Source organism: Microchirus variegatus (genome assembly GCF_963457635.1).
Source record: "Microchirus variegatus genome assembly, chromosome: 14".
NCBI lineage: Eukaryota > Metazoa > Chordata > Actinopteri > Pleuronectiformes > Soleidae > Microchirus > Microchirus variegatus.
In genome coordinates, this window is record NC_139815.1 from 23,848,831 (window position 1) to 23,865,927 (window position 17,097).

The 17,097-nt window shown below is 41.1% G+C and overlaps 1 protein-coding gene across 2 annotated transcripts; it reads left to right on the forward strand.

Moving 5' to 3' along the window:
• Nucleotides 1-219: 219 nt before the first annotated feature.
• LOC310936791 (paired box protein Pax-6) lies at nucleotides 220-14,155 on the forward strand (the record flags this gene model as incomplete). 2 transcript variants are annotated; one of them, XM_083900938.1, is made up of 12 exons in its annotated part: nucleotides 220-232; nucleotides 3,031-3,084; nucleotides 6,265-6,395; nucleotides 6,679-6,714; nucleotides 6,800-7,015; nucleotides 7,274-7,439; nucleotides 11,063-11,221; nucleotides 11,404-11,486; nucleotides 11,593-11,740; nucleotides 12,179-12,291; nucleotides 12,504-12,645; nucleotides 14,070-14,155. In XM_083900938.1, the coding sequence occupies 12 exons, from the start codon at nucleotides 220-222 to the stop codon at nucleotides 14,153-14,155; spliced, it is 1,347 nt and encodes a 448-aa protein (XP_083757064.1). The 2 variants fall into 2 exon arrangements, with proteins under 2 accessions (XP_083757064.1, XP_083757065.1); XM_083900939.1 differs by lacking the exon at nucleotides 6,679-6,714.
• Nucleotides 14,156-17,097: the final 2,942 nt, after the last annotated feature.

The window sequence follows — 17,097 nt, forward strand, 5'->3', positions numbered from 1 at the left end:
GTCTCCGCCTGAAGAACACTGGAAACTAATTTTTTTCCCCCTTCCCCTCCTCCTCGAAAAAAAACTTCCCCGAGAGAAGGAGAGAAAGAGAGACTGAGCCTGGCCGGCGTTTGGTTTTTTTTTTTCTTTCTTTATTTCTTCTTCTCCTCTTCTCTGTGGCGTGGAGAACTAAAGGCTGTGCAGCCTGCACTTTACCAGGGACTCTGACAACGAAGCAGGATGCCCCAAAAAGGTGAGAGCATGACGAAAAGTTTGTCTTATTATTAATAATAATATTCAGATTATTATTATTATTATTAGTTGAAGTTTGAGGCCGATGTTGCCTACAGTGTTTTCTTTTTTATACTACTTTTATATACATTCTGTTGCTGTTGTTGTTGTTGTTGGTGGTGATGATGGTGTGTTTAGGGCCCTCGGATAATTTAGCGCTTATTTATGACAGCAAAAGAGTAAAAAGTCACGTTGGGCCAGGACAGTGATCATCGTGGAGAATGGGGCGCAATGACCCGTTGAGGAAAGGTGTCACATTGATTCATGCAGGCGAGTCAACCAAGCGCCCTCTTCAAAAAAAAAGAAGAAGAAAAAAAAAAAAAAAGACTCCATGGAGCCTGAGAGAGTTTGTCTGTGTGTCTGGGAAAATTCAACTTTCACATTTTAATACATAATACATTATAATAAAGAATAAAATGTAGTTTTAATAACAGGTGGAGTTAATGAGGACTGTACAGTCAGGCTGCACGTGCATGTCAGGGTCAAACATTAAATAATGTTTTGAATTTTAGTAGTGATTTATTATTATTATTATTATTATTATTATTTAAATGTACACATAATGCTGCTTTTTACTGAATAATTTGTCCAAAATAAATGTACAAAATAGTCAAATAAAATAAGTCAATTACATTGTTATGTCTTTTTTTTTAATACTAAAATTAGAATTAAAATAGGCTTGGACACAGCTAAATCCATTCTAATTACTACTTAACACGTATCTTTACAGACACTTGCATGTATAAAATAATAATAATAAATAAACGGTTTATTTTCCCCTCCTCTTGTTACAGTCTGTAACTTGCACCAGCGGCCATTAAAGGCCTACATGGATTATTTCTGCATATGAATGTCGCGAGCGCAGCATCCAGCGGCCAGAATAAGCATGTTGAATTAAGACCTTGTTGTTACGGATTACTAAAGGAAAAGAAATGCAGATTAGCTCACGCAGTTAACCTCAGGAACAACAACGTTTGAGCTTTCGACCTTAAATAAATGATTAACCACTCACTCTTGGACCATCAACCACACACACACACACACGGGGGGTGACTTTTTACAAGCTTTAAATCCGGATTTAAATGTATTTTTTATTATTTCCTTTAAAACCTTTAACGTCATGACACAAATCTAGTTTAAAAAAAAATAAAAATAATAATTTAATGTCACTGATGGTGATTTGACGTCATGCTAAAGCTGTTAGGGGCCACTGTGATGGAATTTTTGAATATGATTAATGAGAGACATCCCATAATGAAATCAGCTCCAGTTTTAAAAGCAGTACAGTGGAGGATTTTTACACAAAAAAAAAAACACACACAAACACACATCAGTGCAGCCTGTGAAGACTGACGCCGCCGGTATCAGGCCATTTTCTCCTACACACACACACACACAAATAGAGAGAACACAACTTCGCATGGAGGGAGAGAAAACTTGAGACTTGTCCCTCCCTGGCCCCCTTTTTATCTCTTCCCCCCTTTTCAATGGCTCCTTTAATGCATTTGTCTTTTCCAATTGAGCGCCCTACTGCGCTGTTGTGTGCGCGAACCCGCTTTACAACCCGCACCAGCATAGCACAAAATAACCACCAAATATTTATAACAAGAAATTACTTTTTTTTTTTTTTTTTTCAAATTCTCCAGCCCCCACTTTTTTTTTTTTGAAAATGGAAGAAAGGCAAAGGCAAAACAAAACCCACATTCACGCAGTGGCGGCACCGGGGTCACGGTCGTGTGTGTGTGTGTGTGTGTGTGTGTGTGTGTGAATGGTCCCGGAGGGGGTGGATGCATGCCTCCGGCTCTTTGTATGAAGCTGAACTTGTTGGTGTGTTTAGTGTGGAAGCTGCTGTGGTGTGTTTCTAGTCGTGGAGGCCGAGTTTTTTCGCCCCAGGTTTGAGGTTGTGTTTGGAGGCAGAATTAGAGGGAGGGAGGGAGGGAGAAAAAAAGAGGAAAAAAAAGAGAGAGAGAGAGTGTGTATGTGTGTGTATTGTTAGAGTCCTGCAAGCTTTGTACACCAGCTTTGTGCCACCCCATCCTCCTCCTCCTCCTCCTCCTCCACCACCTCCCTCCTAATGTGGACTTTTACAGAGCAGTGAGGCGAGGTAGACAACGTGTGTCACTGTATTTCCACGGGTTTAGACTTCACGAGTGGAGAAGACATCAAGTGCAAAGGGAAGGAGTGGGGATAAAAAAATAAATAAATAAAACCCTGATTTTAAGGCCCTGATTTTATTTAAATGAACCACAAAGTGAAGAATCAGTGGAGTTAAAGTTGTGTTTACTCACACAGGCCTCAGTGTTGTGTAGTTTGTGCTCGGCAGCAACATGTTGAGTCAAATTACACACACACAAATATATACACACATATACACACACACCGTGCTATGAAACGTGCATCAGGAGCATGTGTGGCTGTGCTAATGTGTTGTTTTGCTTTGTCCTTTAGGGAGACATTAAAGTAGTGAAAACGGCAGATGATTGACTAGATTGTTATAGAGTGGACAGTCAACTCTGTTTCCAGGCAAGTTTAATATTAAATACATATACATACTACTACTTTAAAAAAAAAAAATCACCTATCATGCATCTATATAATGTTTTATTATGCACAAAACCCGTAAAAAATACAATACAAGGAGATATAAGAAAACCTAATTTATATATATATATTTTTTTTTAAACAACATGTGTGTTGTGCACCAGCTTTGTGTTTATGTGATTCTTAACCAGCTTTGTGTTATTTCTTTGTGACGCTCAGAATACCACAACCAAGCCACGTGGGAGTCTGGAGTAGCCTCAATGATGCAAAACAGTAAGTTTATTTTTAATATATGTATCTATATATATATATATATATATATATATATATGTGTGTGTGTATATCTACATGTATATGTGTTGATGTGAATGTGGTTGAATGGCAGCATCAGTGGTGGTGGTTATAGAGTTACAGTGCAATAACTTTATGAAAACACTTAATAAATTCATTTGCATGCGTTAAAGGTGCAGGAGAGGAGTTGATGGTCGTTTCATTGCTGTAACTTTATTATTATTTTTTAATGTTTTTGCAGTAATAGGAGGTAGAGGGAAGTTAATCACAGAGGGGAAGAGAGAATACAGGGGGGTTGTATTAAGAGGAAGATTTTTTTTCTTTTCCTTTTTCTTTTTTTTTTTTATGTTTCTGCTTGAGTTGGTATTAAATAATTGCACAGCCGCCTGCATTAGCGTTAGAGCTGCTGCCAGGCTGCATACAAGATGAGCTGCGTGTATAGAAGAAGAAGAAGATGATGATGCCCTGCATGAAACATGAGGAATAGCAATAATGTCTTATGTAGATGAGTCCATATATTCTTCAGCATGAACCAGAAAGCAAATGCTTCTATTATAACCCCAGTGTGTGTGTGTGTGTGTGTGTGTGTGTGCGTGTGTGTGTGTTGCACAGCGGAAGATAAATATTAACAAGCATATTGTCGTGGGTGTCAATCACAAACACACACACACACACACACACATCTGTAGATGAAGTTTCTCTCTATATTTTTTTGTCTTATTGCTGGTGTGTGTTGAAACAAAAACGGATAAACATGAAACATTTTCTCTCTTGCTGCTGGACAAGAGGTGTATGACATCTGTGATGAAGGTGTGTGGAATAATTTCATTATGTTATTCTCCATATACCTTGATGACGTGTCTGTGCTGTTAATCTGAAGAAGAAGAAGAAAAAAAAGAATGTTTAAAGTCAATGTGATGAAAAATGTTGTTAACAGATTTAAAAAAAAAAAAAAAAAAAAAAAGTGGCATTCAGTGGAGTCTTGTTGTGTTTAATTTATATTTTTATTTGTTTGGGGGGGGGGGGGGGGGGGGTTGCACTATTGTCCTATGATTGAGATGATGGCTTCTTATCAGAGCCCGTGTGTTGGACACTACACAGTGTGGATTGATGTTAATGGGACGCTCCCCCTGCACTTGGCGTGTGATGTCTGGTGCGAATTGCCCGAGCAGATATCATTGGACTCGGCCCTTTGGGTTGTCTAAAGGTCGCAGCGCGGCCTCGGTGGCTTTTGTGCTAATAACTCCTGGGTGTATATAGTGGGGAGCGTCCAAATTGACACCATATGTTTTCCTATTAGTGCACTTGCAATAGAATACAAGGCGCATAATCAGCGCCAGCGGGGCGAGATCGACTCTGGGCACTTGAGGGAATTGTGCCATGATTAAGACTTAGCCTCATATAGGAGATTTTTTTCCCTCCACTTCCTTCCGTGTGATGTCCTTATCTGATGGTTTTTATCGATCGGGAGGATTTATGTGATAGCTGTAAATCAAGAGATGATGGAGAACCCGCAGAGCAGCGAGTGTTAGAATGCGGCGCAGGCCAATTTCAGCATAAGAAGTCTATTAATTCCACTTAATCCTGGGAATTACCGAAGACCAGAGGGGATGATAATGGATTTACTATCAGTCAGAAGATTATTACACACAGCGGCCAAAGAGGGGGGGGGGGGGGGATGCGTGTCTCGGTTAAACAGGTTTTATTTCCACTCAGGTATGAAGAGCATCCTCTGATGATTCCTATGAAATAAAGGCTCCTGTTTAAAGTGACATATTTCTCATAGTAACGACGCCCACCGATTGCTCACAACAGGACTGCAGAGACTGTGAGCATTTGTTGTCAAATACAAAACAAGGGGGGCAGGAAAGGAAAAGAAAAAGGAAAAAAAAAAAAAAAACCTCCATGTCACATTTAATATGTTACAAATCCAGGCGCGCCCTCGCTCCTGTGAACGCGCGTAGCCCCCGGCCACCTTAAAACGAAGTCTCCCTCCGAGGGTAAACGAGTAGCGTCCAATTTTGTCTGAGTGATATCCAAATGCAGACAGAAAGGGTCGTTTTATCATGCTACTATTTGTCGTGACGATGCGATTTTCAAAAGCAGAGCGGTGTCATAAAGTGACATGCCTGCCACAAGTGCTCCAACTGATCTTTTCAATTAGCCTCCCATGCATGATCCGAGGCGACTTCCGCCTATTTCCAGAAATTAAGCTCAAACTTGACGTGCAGCTAGCTTTATTTTAAAGACAAATGTCAGGCAGGCTCATCATATTTTCCCCCTCTTCTATATTTGGAGCTTATTTATTGCTAAGGAGCCTCTGCTCCCGGAGTCAATGTAGCGGGCGGCAGCGCAGGGGAAGGCAGCGGAGGAGCAGAGAGCGCGGCGCAGGCACAACAGGGAGTCACTTCCCCCCTTTTGGCTTCAGGTTTGCGGGATTATTTCTTCCATCTGCTTTAGCGACAAAGCATACAATATATTTTAAGGATGATTTCCAATTTAAAACAAAAAAACAACAACTTACAATCTTATAAAAATAGCAATTTTAGAGCGTGTGTCCAATGTACTGGCTGTTTTACTCGTGCGTAATTGTTGTGCGTATTGGCGGACCGGTTGACCTTTTATGGACACTTTCCAGAAAGCGACGCTTTTATCAACTAAAATATATTTTTATATATTTATATAGAAGCAGGTTTTGGTGTTTGGTGTCTACATGTCACTGCTGTTGCATGTTGATGGTTATTACAGTTTGTGGATGAGGAGCTGCTGCTGGTGCTGGATTATGATGCGAATGGACTTTTACGAGTTTCAGTCAGGGATTATTACGCTGGTGTTGATTTGTTGAGTTATAAAAACAAACTAACGTTTTGTTTTTGTTCCGTTTATTAAATGTGATGCTGCTGTTGTTGAGCTTCTGCATGCGTTTTTAGTGAATTATACGCGCAATGTTTGACTTCATGGGAATGCACCGAGAGATGCGAGGGAGAGTTTTTTTTTTTTTTTTTTTTTTTAAATATCTTTACATTATTTTCTCTGTATATGCTCATATTTCATTCTCCTTATCACTATAAGAACACCATGATTGGCTCGTGTACTGAATATAAATGTATATGTGTGTGATATGATGGGATGACTGCGGCGCTTTTTGTTTTCTCCATGTAGGTCACAGTGGCGTAAACCAGCTTGGTGGTGTGTTTGTTAATGGTAGACCGCTACCGGATTCCACCAGGCAAAAAATAGTTGAACTTGCTCACAGTGGCGCTCGACCCTGCGACATCTCCAGGATACTGCAGGTGACAAACCACCTCCCTCCCTCTTTTCTTATTCTCTCTTTTCTCCTCTTTTTGCCGGGTAGTTGGAAACAGGTGTATCCAGACGTTGATCTGAGCGGATACGACCTGCTTCCAAAAACATTAATTTAACAACAGATATTGAAGATATAACGGTTTGATTTTCGGAATTATTTCATTAAAAAAAAAAAAGAAGGCAATAATCCCAAAGCCTACTTTAAAGATTAAATCTATTGCAAGGAAAATGCCCAATAAACAATTCAAGGCATATGTTTTGTGTTTATAGACCCATGATGAAGTCCAAGTGCTGGACAGTGACAAGGTGATAATTATTTGACGTCATCTTAGACATTCCCTTCATAGTCGTAAATAATGTATGTGAATTGTGTTTTTTGTTTTCTATCCAGGTGTCCAACGGCTGCGTGAGCAAGATCCTGGGCAGATACTATGAGACTGGCTCCATAAGACCGAGAGCAATAGGCGGCAGCAAACCCAGGGTCGCCACACCGGAGGTGGTCGCGAAAATCGCGCAGTACAAGCGGGAGTGTCCGTCTATCTTCGCGTGGGAGATCCGTGACAGACTCCTGTCAGAGGGGATCTGCACCAACGACAATATACCCAGTGTAAGTTGTGTGAACATGATTTAATTTGCCACGTGAAATGACTTTTCCCCCCCCTCCTTCCTCGCGCACTGGAGGAAGAGGAGAATGTGCATCCAAGCATTGGAGTCTTATGAAACACAGTGCACGCATTAATGCGTCTGTGACCACGCGTCAATTAGAACAAGAAGAAGAAGAAGAAAAAAACACACACACACACGCTAATCTAATCATAATCCTAATTTCCTTTTCCTCCCACACATCATATAATTTGTCATTCAGGTGTCATCGATAAACAGAGTCCTTCGCAACCTGGCTAGTGAAAAGCAACAGATGGGCGCAGATGGCATGTATGACAAGCTGAGAATGCTCAACGGTCAGACAGGAACTTGGGGGACCCGGCCCGGCTGGTACCCCGGAACATCAGTGCCAGGACAGCCCAACCAAGGTGAGCCTCATTATCACACACCGTGGCCAATAAAGACACCTTGACGCGCGCGTGGATACAAGTCGATGGTCTCCATTTGGAAACGAAGAAAAAAAAAAAAAAGTTAAGCCAAACTTGTGGAGGAGCAAAAAAAAAAGTATAATAATAAAAAAAATCAATCACTAGACTTTAAACGTCTTCATTAAGCTCCACAAATTGGTGGACTTTGATGGTGAAAATCACTTTTACGAGTCAACACAGGTGCTGATATCAGACTCAGTGGGAGTCACGTGGGAGGTGACACGCCTCCACAATTCACAGTAATACCTATAGCTTTCACAATAATGGCCATAAAAAATAAGACAATTAATATAAAATAAAATAATCCCTTATTATAGTCCCACAGCAGCAAATACAATAAACTATGTATTCGCAACATATAAAGACTATGAAGTTGATATTAAAATAATAGAATATAATGTGCATTATATAAATGAAATAATCACAATTAACAATGTAAGCCAGAATTGCACTGATGTGAAACCACAGTGTTGAGCAACATGTTGCATGTATTCATTTATAAAGAAAATATTTCCTCATTTTAACAAGCTTTAAAACAGTTATTCCTCTCTGTAATAATTAACATAATTACATTACAATGTATATTTTAATATCACTGTGATTCTTAAGGAAATTAACTGTATCCTCTATTTTTCCCCCACAATAATTATCGATATATTGACAGATTTTAAACTGTTTGGCCACATAATAATAAAACTCAGTGTTTCCTATGAACATGTATTACATTTGCACTAAAACGCTTTGATGCCCTGGACAATTAAGAGTCCATCAGAGGACATCGTGGACACCAGTGTGTGTGAATGCCTCCACTGTCCCACTCGTGGATGTGCGTGACATGCGGACAACCTCTCAGCAGAGGTGTCCGTTCCACAGCCGCACTCTCCCCCCTCTCTCGCCCCCACTGCTGGTGCGTGGGGAGCCGCAGAGTCGCGGAGCTTCGTGTGCGCTCGGATATATTAGTACAAAGGAATGTTTTCCCCTTCACACGCAATGATCGGTTATGGGAACAGGCCGCACTACGTGTAATTGCTCATTAGAGACGGCTTTGTCTCTCATAATGGCAACATGCAGGAGTGTGGGGATGACGAGGCTGATGTGGAAATGTTCCACTTCAGAGGGGTTTTTTCTTCTTGTGTGGGGTCTAAACACTCAGCACTATTTTATTTAGGTTTTTTTTTTATTTTTTTACTTTAGACTTGGTGTGAACCACCAGTGTTGGAATGCAGTTTTATAATCATGAGCACTGGACACGTGGGGCTGTCATCAAAAACCAGTAAAGCGGAAGTGATTAACCTTAATTTCAAATTGTATTATTATTATTATTATTATTGTTATTTTATTTTTTTTACCGTGTTTGTATTTTCTTTTAATCCAATGAAAGTATTCAGATGAGAACAATGGTTTTTAAATTGGTCTATTGTTAGAAATAGGCCTATAATTATATCGTTAAGTAACACAATAATTATTGTTCATAACAATAATAATAATAATAATAATAATGATAATAAGTTATCCAGCCGTCTATATAAGTAGATATATATATATAGTGGCTACATGGAGAGTGACAGGGCCTCAAAAGAAGACAACTCTATCCAAAGAGAAACGAATAAAAGTCCACACCGAATCCGTCTTTCATCCCTTTCTCAGTCGCTGGCTATATGGCTCTAAATCCCGTCTATAGGATTTAGTCTCTCACTTTCTCTTTCACTTCTAAGCGGTTTCTCAAGAGTGTTTTGATCCGGATTCAGCAGCTGAAAGGTGCCGCAATTGGTTCGGTATCTTTTTTTTTTTTCTTTTTTTTTGCTGCTGCTGCTTTTCCGCCTCACTGCCCGACACATCGTGATACTAAAGAATGAGTTTATTTCCCAGCGCTTTTTTAAAAAGAAAAACAAATCCCATCCTAGCGTCAGTGGGTCTGGCAGACGGATAATAGCTGCACATTCACTCCTTTTTATGGATTAGCCGCAGTGAAGAAACATAGCGTGGATACAAAAACAGAAGAATACTCTTAAGTTTTTTTTTTTTGCAGCAAAAGGGAAAATTGTCATATGGCCTCAGGTTCCACTCATAAAGACGCACTACATTTCTATTTAAGGCCTAAAAGAGGCCTCACATCACCATTAAATGTGTGATTCCAACTTTTTTGTTTTTTACGCATGCAACTTTTACGCACTTGTCCTGGCTGGGTGTCCTGGCTCCACAGCCCCGCCCCGCGTCAACAAAATATGCCAGTCAAAACAAATAAAAACAAAACACATGTGCATACAAAAAGCTGGAATGGAGTTCCACCCACGGCATCAGTGTGATATTACACAAACCACCCTCCATATCAACGCGCCCCCCTGCGCTTAATTTCACATTAACTCCTTGGTGTGATAATGATGTCCAACATGGAGACAGGACATTAGACGATAAGCCTGCGAACTGAGGGGGACCTGCGGGCCGCATGCACCGCGGACGGACACACGCACACACGCACACACGCACACACACACACACACAAACACACGCAGGAGCAGTGAATAGATTGGCCTTATTTTGGTTGTTCAGGGGGTTGCATGCTCTCTCCTCACTCATTTGTTTCCAATTGAAGACAGAAATCCTGAGTGGCGTGTAGCTGGCCGGGGGACGTGATTAATGATGGTAGTGGATAAGGGTTAACACAGTGGACTCAACGCTCTGTTGACTGGGATCCTCGTGCGCACAATGCCAAAGTACTAGAGCCTATGCGCCTCCAGAGAGAGAGAATCCTTTTGTCATCTCCTCCAATACCCCCACCTCCCTCCCTCCCTCCTCCTCCCTCTCTCCCTCTCTCTCTCTCTCTCTCTCTCTCAGCCTCCCATATATTACACCCACCGAAGGCTCACTGCTCGTCTCTGACTGTGTCCATAGTTTAATGGTTTCCCTTACTCCTGAAGGCATTGTATCATTCTGAAAAGCGTCTTCTCCTATTCAGAAGTTGGTGGTCACCTCAATGGCTATACCAACGCCCATATGGGAACAACCATTGAGGCTCTGCTCTGCCCGAGGAAAAAAACGGACGGGGGATGGTGGGAGGTAGTGGTTTGGTAGAATGACAGAGAGAGAGAGAGAGAGAGAGAGTGAGAGTTTGGGGTTTTAATACATTTCATAGGCTCTGAAAAGAGGTTCGCCACATCTTGTCACATTTCTCTTAACCTTTTCACAACACGCGCCATTGTTGGAGAGCGGAGGAGTGCGCGCGGCCTTTTCCCCCCTCAACAGCCTGTTTTTCCCACAATATTTTATAAACACTTCAACTGCATGTGACGCTTTTGAGGGAAAAAAAAAGGGGAGAAAAAAAATATTGTTGTTCCTCATTCTGGCAACATTGAGACCCAAAAAAACAACCCTCCTCTGAACAATCCATCTGATTCTGAGTCAAACCGACCATGACAGTGACTTTTAATTAATGATGTCGCGCCGTTAATACAACACGAGACCCGCGGAATTGATTATTCAATTAGCGTAATTGAATTGCATATTTCAATTTAAATGCCTCTTCATTATTTATTAAATTATTCTTCATTTGTTTACTCTTGCAGATGGCTGCCAACAACAAGACCCCGCAGGAGAAAACACAAACTCCATCAGCTCGAACGGCGAGGACTCGGAGGAGACGCAGCTGCGGCTGCAGCTCAAGAGGAAACTACAGAGAAACCGCACGTCCTTCACTCAGGAGCAGATCGAGGCGCTGGAGAAAGGTCCGACAATCACACAATCAAATAAATAAATACATAAATAAAAACTAATTGCACTGCATGTAATAGTTTTTGTTAATAAGGAAATGAGGTTCAGATCCCTGCGCCTCTATAATCGCTCCTCCAGTCACCCTGACTCTGATCCGGCTGCTTCTTCCATAACACGCTTATTTCCTGCGTTGCAGAATTTGAAAGAACTCATTATCCAGATGTGTTCGCGCGAGAGAGACTAGCGGCGAAGATCGATCTGCCCGAGGCGAGAATACAAGTGAGTTTCTCTCTCTCTTCTTCTTCTTCTTCTTTTTTTTAACCAGAAGGATGTGCGTTCGGGAAATGAACACGTGACTTATGTATCCATTTGAACTGTATCGCAGGTATGGTTTTCAAACAGAAGAGCGAAGTGGAGGCGAGAGGAGAAGCTGCGGAACCAGCGCAGACAGGCCAACAGCTCCAGTCACATCCCCATCAGCAGCAGCTTCAGCACCAGCGTCTACCAGGCCATCCCTCAGCCAACCACACCGGGTAAACACAGCACCACACATTTTTAATTTTTTTTTTTTTTTACCAAATATTAAATGTGACAGCCTGTGGATTCAGAGGCTGCCGGTGTGTTGTTTTGGCACTGCTTTCATTTTTGATGGACGATTGAGCAACATTTCCTCAGCTCACTGTATCTGTAATCACCAAATCAGGCACACAGGGGTTTGACTGAAGCTCGTGCTTACAAGTCACTCAACTGACACACACACACACACACACATATATTTGTGTAAACCACTAACTTTAACTCAACCGCAGTTCAAATCTTGGGCCAAAACTAAACTAGTTCCTCAGAAATCAGAACTCATTAGAACCAGGAGTAAACAAATGTGAACAGAACTGTTAGTTTCAGCTTTAGATTCTCTCTCTCTCTGTGTTTTCTCTGCACCTTGAATCACATTCTCAATTTTCTTTTCACAGTGTCTTTCACCTCGGGGTCAATGCTGGGTAGACCCGACTCTGCACTCACAAACACCTACAGTGCTCTGCCCCCCATGCCCAGCTTCACCATGGCAAACAATCTACCTATGCAAGTGAGTATCAGCAGACAAACAATCCATGTTTATTTAAAGATGTTGTCTATTTTTACATAATAAACATGCTTTGAAATGATAGTCACAGGCCGGACGTTTCCCTCAAAATAAATATGTATTAAAAAAAAAAAAAAAAAAAAATAGGAGCAGAACTAAAATTAAATCTAGATATGGTTGGCTAAGCTAATGTAACATTCTCTCCCCATCTTTAGCCCAGCCAGACCTCCTCTTATTCCTGCATGCTGCCTACCAGTCCGCCTGTGAACGGGCGGAGCTACGACACATACACGCCCCCTCATATGCAGGCACATATGAACAGCCAATCAATGACCACTTCTGGTACCACCTCAACAGGTAGGCAGCACATTTATTGTTTATGCTACTAAAAAAAAACAACAAGTGCACGCTGAAATATGTGCCGCCTCTCCTTTAATCGAGGGAGCCATGCATCACAGCCGCCTTCGATTCACGCTCTGTCATACGCTGCCACTTTTCCCCCACCACTCTTTCCTTCTGTCTATTCTGAGACTCTTCATGGCTTAAACATCCGCATCAATATCCTTTTTACATTTCATTTCATTCTGGGGTCTGGCGGCCGCATGAAAGAAGCCACTCTGTGCCGTCATGTCAGTGCCGCTGCTCCAGCCCATAGTTTAGTTCCACCCCATTAGGGTGCTGTTACCCAGAGCCATATATACTGGTTATAGTCATGAAGAGTTAATCATGCATAACCACATTTCCTCTGTGCTAAATTGCTAATTAATTTGATTCATTTGCTGTTGTACTCTCTCTGTTTAAATGCCATTGCCAAAGCCTCAATTTATTGAGCTTGCAATCATTTTTTTCCCCTCGCTCTCTTCTGAGCAGCTACTGTATGTGCACATGCTTCCACTCTTTGCAGCTTCACTGCCCAGCTACACGTTTGCAAGCTCTTAAAAACACAGTGGCTCACGCTCAGTCGGTACATTTACATGACGTTAGAAAAACAAAATATTTACGATAGTCTGACTACATGGTAACACGTTAGTCCGACTGCTGTATACTACGTGCTTTTTGGACCAAGTTGCCACCTGTAGTGACATCATCTTTAAAAATCTGAACTCCCCGTTTTTGTTTTGAAGTCTTTTGAAGATTTGCCATTTGACAGACGTCGTGTTAAATTTTAGCAACCGTGAAGTTCACAGATGTCACACACAACCAGCGAACCTGTTGTACGATACCAGCTGTCAATCACACCGGTGTCCTCTCATATTGTCTTCAAAATGGGGACGCAATGTACAGAATCGACATCACGTGCGATTGAAGAAGAGCTGAAACTAAACGTTAACTGATGCCAAACACTTTCCCATAGACTTCCGTTCAAACGTCGCTATTTTCGCATCCTACAGAGTCGCCCCCCTGGTGGCTATTCAGTATATTCTTACTTCCTGATTAGCTTCACTTGCAAAACCGGACGACTTCACGAACAATTATAACTGGGAAATGCCAAATACTACCAAGCTGAAATGGGGGGTGGGGGGTGGGGGTACATCACCACCTAACATGGCAGAGACGGTCACACTTCATTCACTAAATTGATTCCCCTCCGCTTTGGACTTAGATGGGACAAGGACAGAAGTAGTTGAGCAACAACCCTAGCTGGACTTAATGGTGCATGGAAATGTACTGACTCACTGCACATCGCACATCCATTCATCCTGCTCTGCATGCTAACGTATGGCGCTTTATTTTTTTTTTCATTTCATCTAACATCCTTTTTTTTGTTTCTGTGTCTGCAGGACTCATCTCTCCTGGAGTGTCTGTCCCTGTCCAGGTCCCAGGGAGCGAGCCTGACATGTCTCAATACTGGGCAAGACTACAGTAGAGAGAAGAGCTACTTCACCCTGTAAACACCCACTTCACCGTCGCCCTCCGGCAGTGCTCCTCACACATACACAGCACAGGAGAGTAGAGAAGGCGAGGAGGAGGAGGAGGAGGAGGAGAAGAAGAAAAGGCAAAAAGGACGGGAAAGGAGAGGAAGGAAGGAAAGAAAGAGACTCTGCGAGAGTGTCGGGACATCTGGGCTTTGTTTTTTCCATTGGGACTTTGTGCTGTTCTGTAGCTCTAGGCACATTCAAATGAGGACTGGGAGGAGAGAACAACAACAATGGAGAAAAAAAATGGACATCTGTAAAGTGCCCAGTGTTAAAATTTTTATGGAACAAAAAACTTATCTGTTTGTTTTTCTATTTCCAACTTCAGTCATTGTTTCCTTTTTTTCTCTGGTGTGTTTGTAAATGGCCATTTGTATGTTAATATGAAAAACCAAGATCAAGTACTGATAGATGGACTGCTAGAAAACCATGTTGGTCTTGCGTTTTTGTTTGCGAGCGAGCGAGCGAGGAGAAAACCCCCGAGAGATTCTGCCATGACTATCTTTTAATCTGCTTATATCGAGACTTTCTACCAGACTTTGCATGGTCTCTGGACGCTTTTTGCATATCATTTTACGCCGAAAAGCTGGAGGGAAGACTCTTACTGTGTCCGCAAAAAATAATAATATTTATTGATCTTATTTCTTACGAATGATGGATATTTAGCAGAGGAAACTCAAACTCGATCCATCCACTGAGGCTGTGGTGTCGACTCCTCTGACACACACGGGCCTTTGCCGGCTTATTAGAAACGGATCACTATCAACAAGTGGACGGAGCGACTCGGACCTCACGCTTCGGTGGTTGGATTGACCCTAGATTACCACGAAGAACTTTAAATGTGGAAACACAGGCGTAAAAAAGAAAACCTGTAGTCTGTAAATGGTAGGCTGCGTCTTCGATATAATCCAGTTTTGTTTTTTTGTCAAAATGTAAAGTACTTGTCTTCCCTGAGGAAATCTTTTCCAGAAAGATTTCTCAATAAAAAGTTGATTTCATTTATATCCCCGAGAATATTCTATAAATGTTCCATGCATCATAAGATACATTACTTTAGGGTCAGGTACAATTTGTCTCTTAGGTATAGTTGTATTATAGTGTCCTATGGTCAAAAAAAAAAATTGTGCATCTAGAAATATTTAATTCCTATAATTATGATTAAACATTGCTTGACAGAGTTTTAAACTTAAGTGTTTGGCAGTTGTTTACAAGTACATATCAGATTTAATCATTGTTGATTGTAAAACAGACCAAAGCCTTTGTATTTCATCTAGTACACAATGTTTTTGTTTTTTCTCTCTTCTTTTAAAGATATTAGTCGTGTGTTGCAAAATCTTTTGTGAACACGTTCTGTTTGATTACATTGGCTTGGAGTTCGTGAGACTGCAGTCGAAAAAACCCTGGCAGTTGAATTATTTATAATTGAAGACCATGGGAGGGTTTTTCTAGCATCATCTGTCGTGCTCTTTTTGAGTTTTGCATTTTTATTGTCGGTGTGTACGCAAAGAACATGGACACATTATGGGTTTTTAAACGTCTGAGCAACGCTTCTGAGATAAAACGACAACAACAAAAAAAAAAAAACGTCTACACGCTGTCTCTTAAATATTTCAATTTAATTTTATTTAAAATGGAGCTTTCTAAATGTATTTTGTGAAAAATATAAAAAAACATTTTGTACAGTAAAAATTGTGTCTTAAAGAAAGCATTTTTGCCTGTTTAATGCTACGCTACGAGCACACACACTCGGTCCGGACTTTGCTGCAAATTTAAACTTATTTTCCTAAAATTACACAACAGTGTGCCACCACAGTGACAAAAGTAACACAACTCTCCATCAGTGGCTCTTGTTTGTGGTAGATCTACAATGGAGGGACAAAAATACACAACTAGCAAAGGATGACGAGGGAGCAGAGGGAAAAAAAATCCATGGAATAAAGCAGGCAGCGCCTCGAGCGAGGAAGAGGACTGATTGTATGGCAGAGTGAGTTATTTTGCTTCACTTGCTATCGCAGCAGGGAGGTCGTGTGTGTGTGTGTGTGTGTGTGTGTGTGCATTTGAAGGGGGTGTGTTTTCCATGAGCATCCAAAATGAAAGTATATCCAAGAAAGACAGACAGCTTTTAACAGCACCAAATATCGTGCTAATTTGATTAAGTGAATTTGCATCTCACTTAATATTTAATAGGCTATTCAGGAATTTAAGGCTCAGGAGTTAATCAGATTTTTAAGAGGATTTTTTTTCCTCTCCTTTCTTTCCTTCCTTCCTTCCATGAAGCGAATGTAGTTCCCCATATTAATTTAATCCGGTTTATAACACAGATGTTTTTAGAGCGAGGAGAAGAGGGAGCAAACTACAGTGCGCGAACGTGCCGAGACAGAGCAAGAGCATTAATAATTACAGAGACTGAGTGAGTGAGAGAGAGAGAAATTCAAAAATGCAAGAAAGACTGCAATTAGTGTCTAAATAATACACAGCTTTGGGATAAAACTGTTCAGGATGAAGTCAGGCAATATGCATTTCTGGAAAAGTTCCAGAGAACTTTGTACAGCTGGGTTTGTGGTTTTAACCTGACACCGATTTGGCCAGGAAATCTGAAATCTGAAATTGCACAGCAGCAAACAGAAGCTCTCCTCCTGTAGGTCTGGGTTATGGGACTAAAAAAAATACAAATAGATATGATAAAAAGTGATATAAAGCAGTCCGTGCTGATGATTACCGAAATCAACAAACATTTGTAAACATTAAACGCAAGTTATGTGTGTTTTGCACCATGCATTAACACAGTAATATCAATCATATTGAAGTTTTTCTTTCATGATATTTCCGTATTATGAATTGTTTTATTGCCCACCCCTCTCCTTATTTAGTTTCACAGGAAGTAACACTTGCA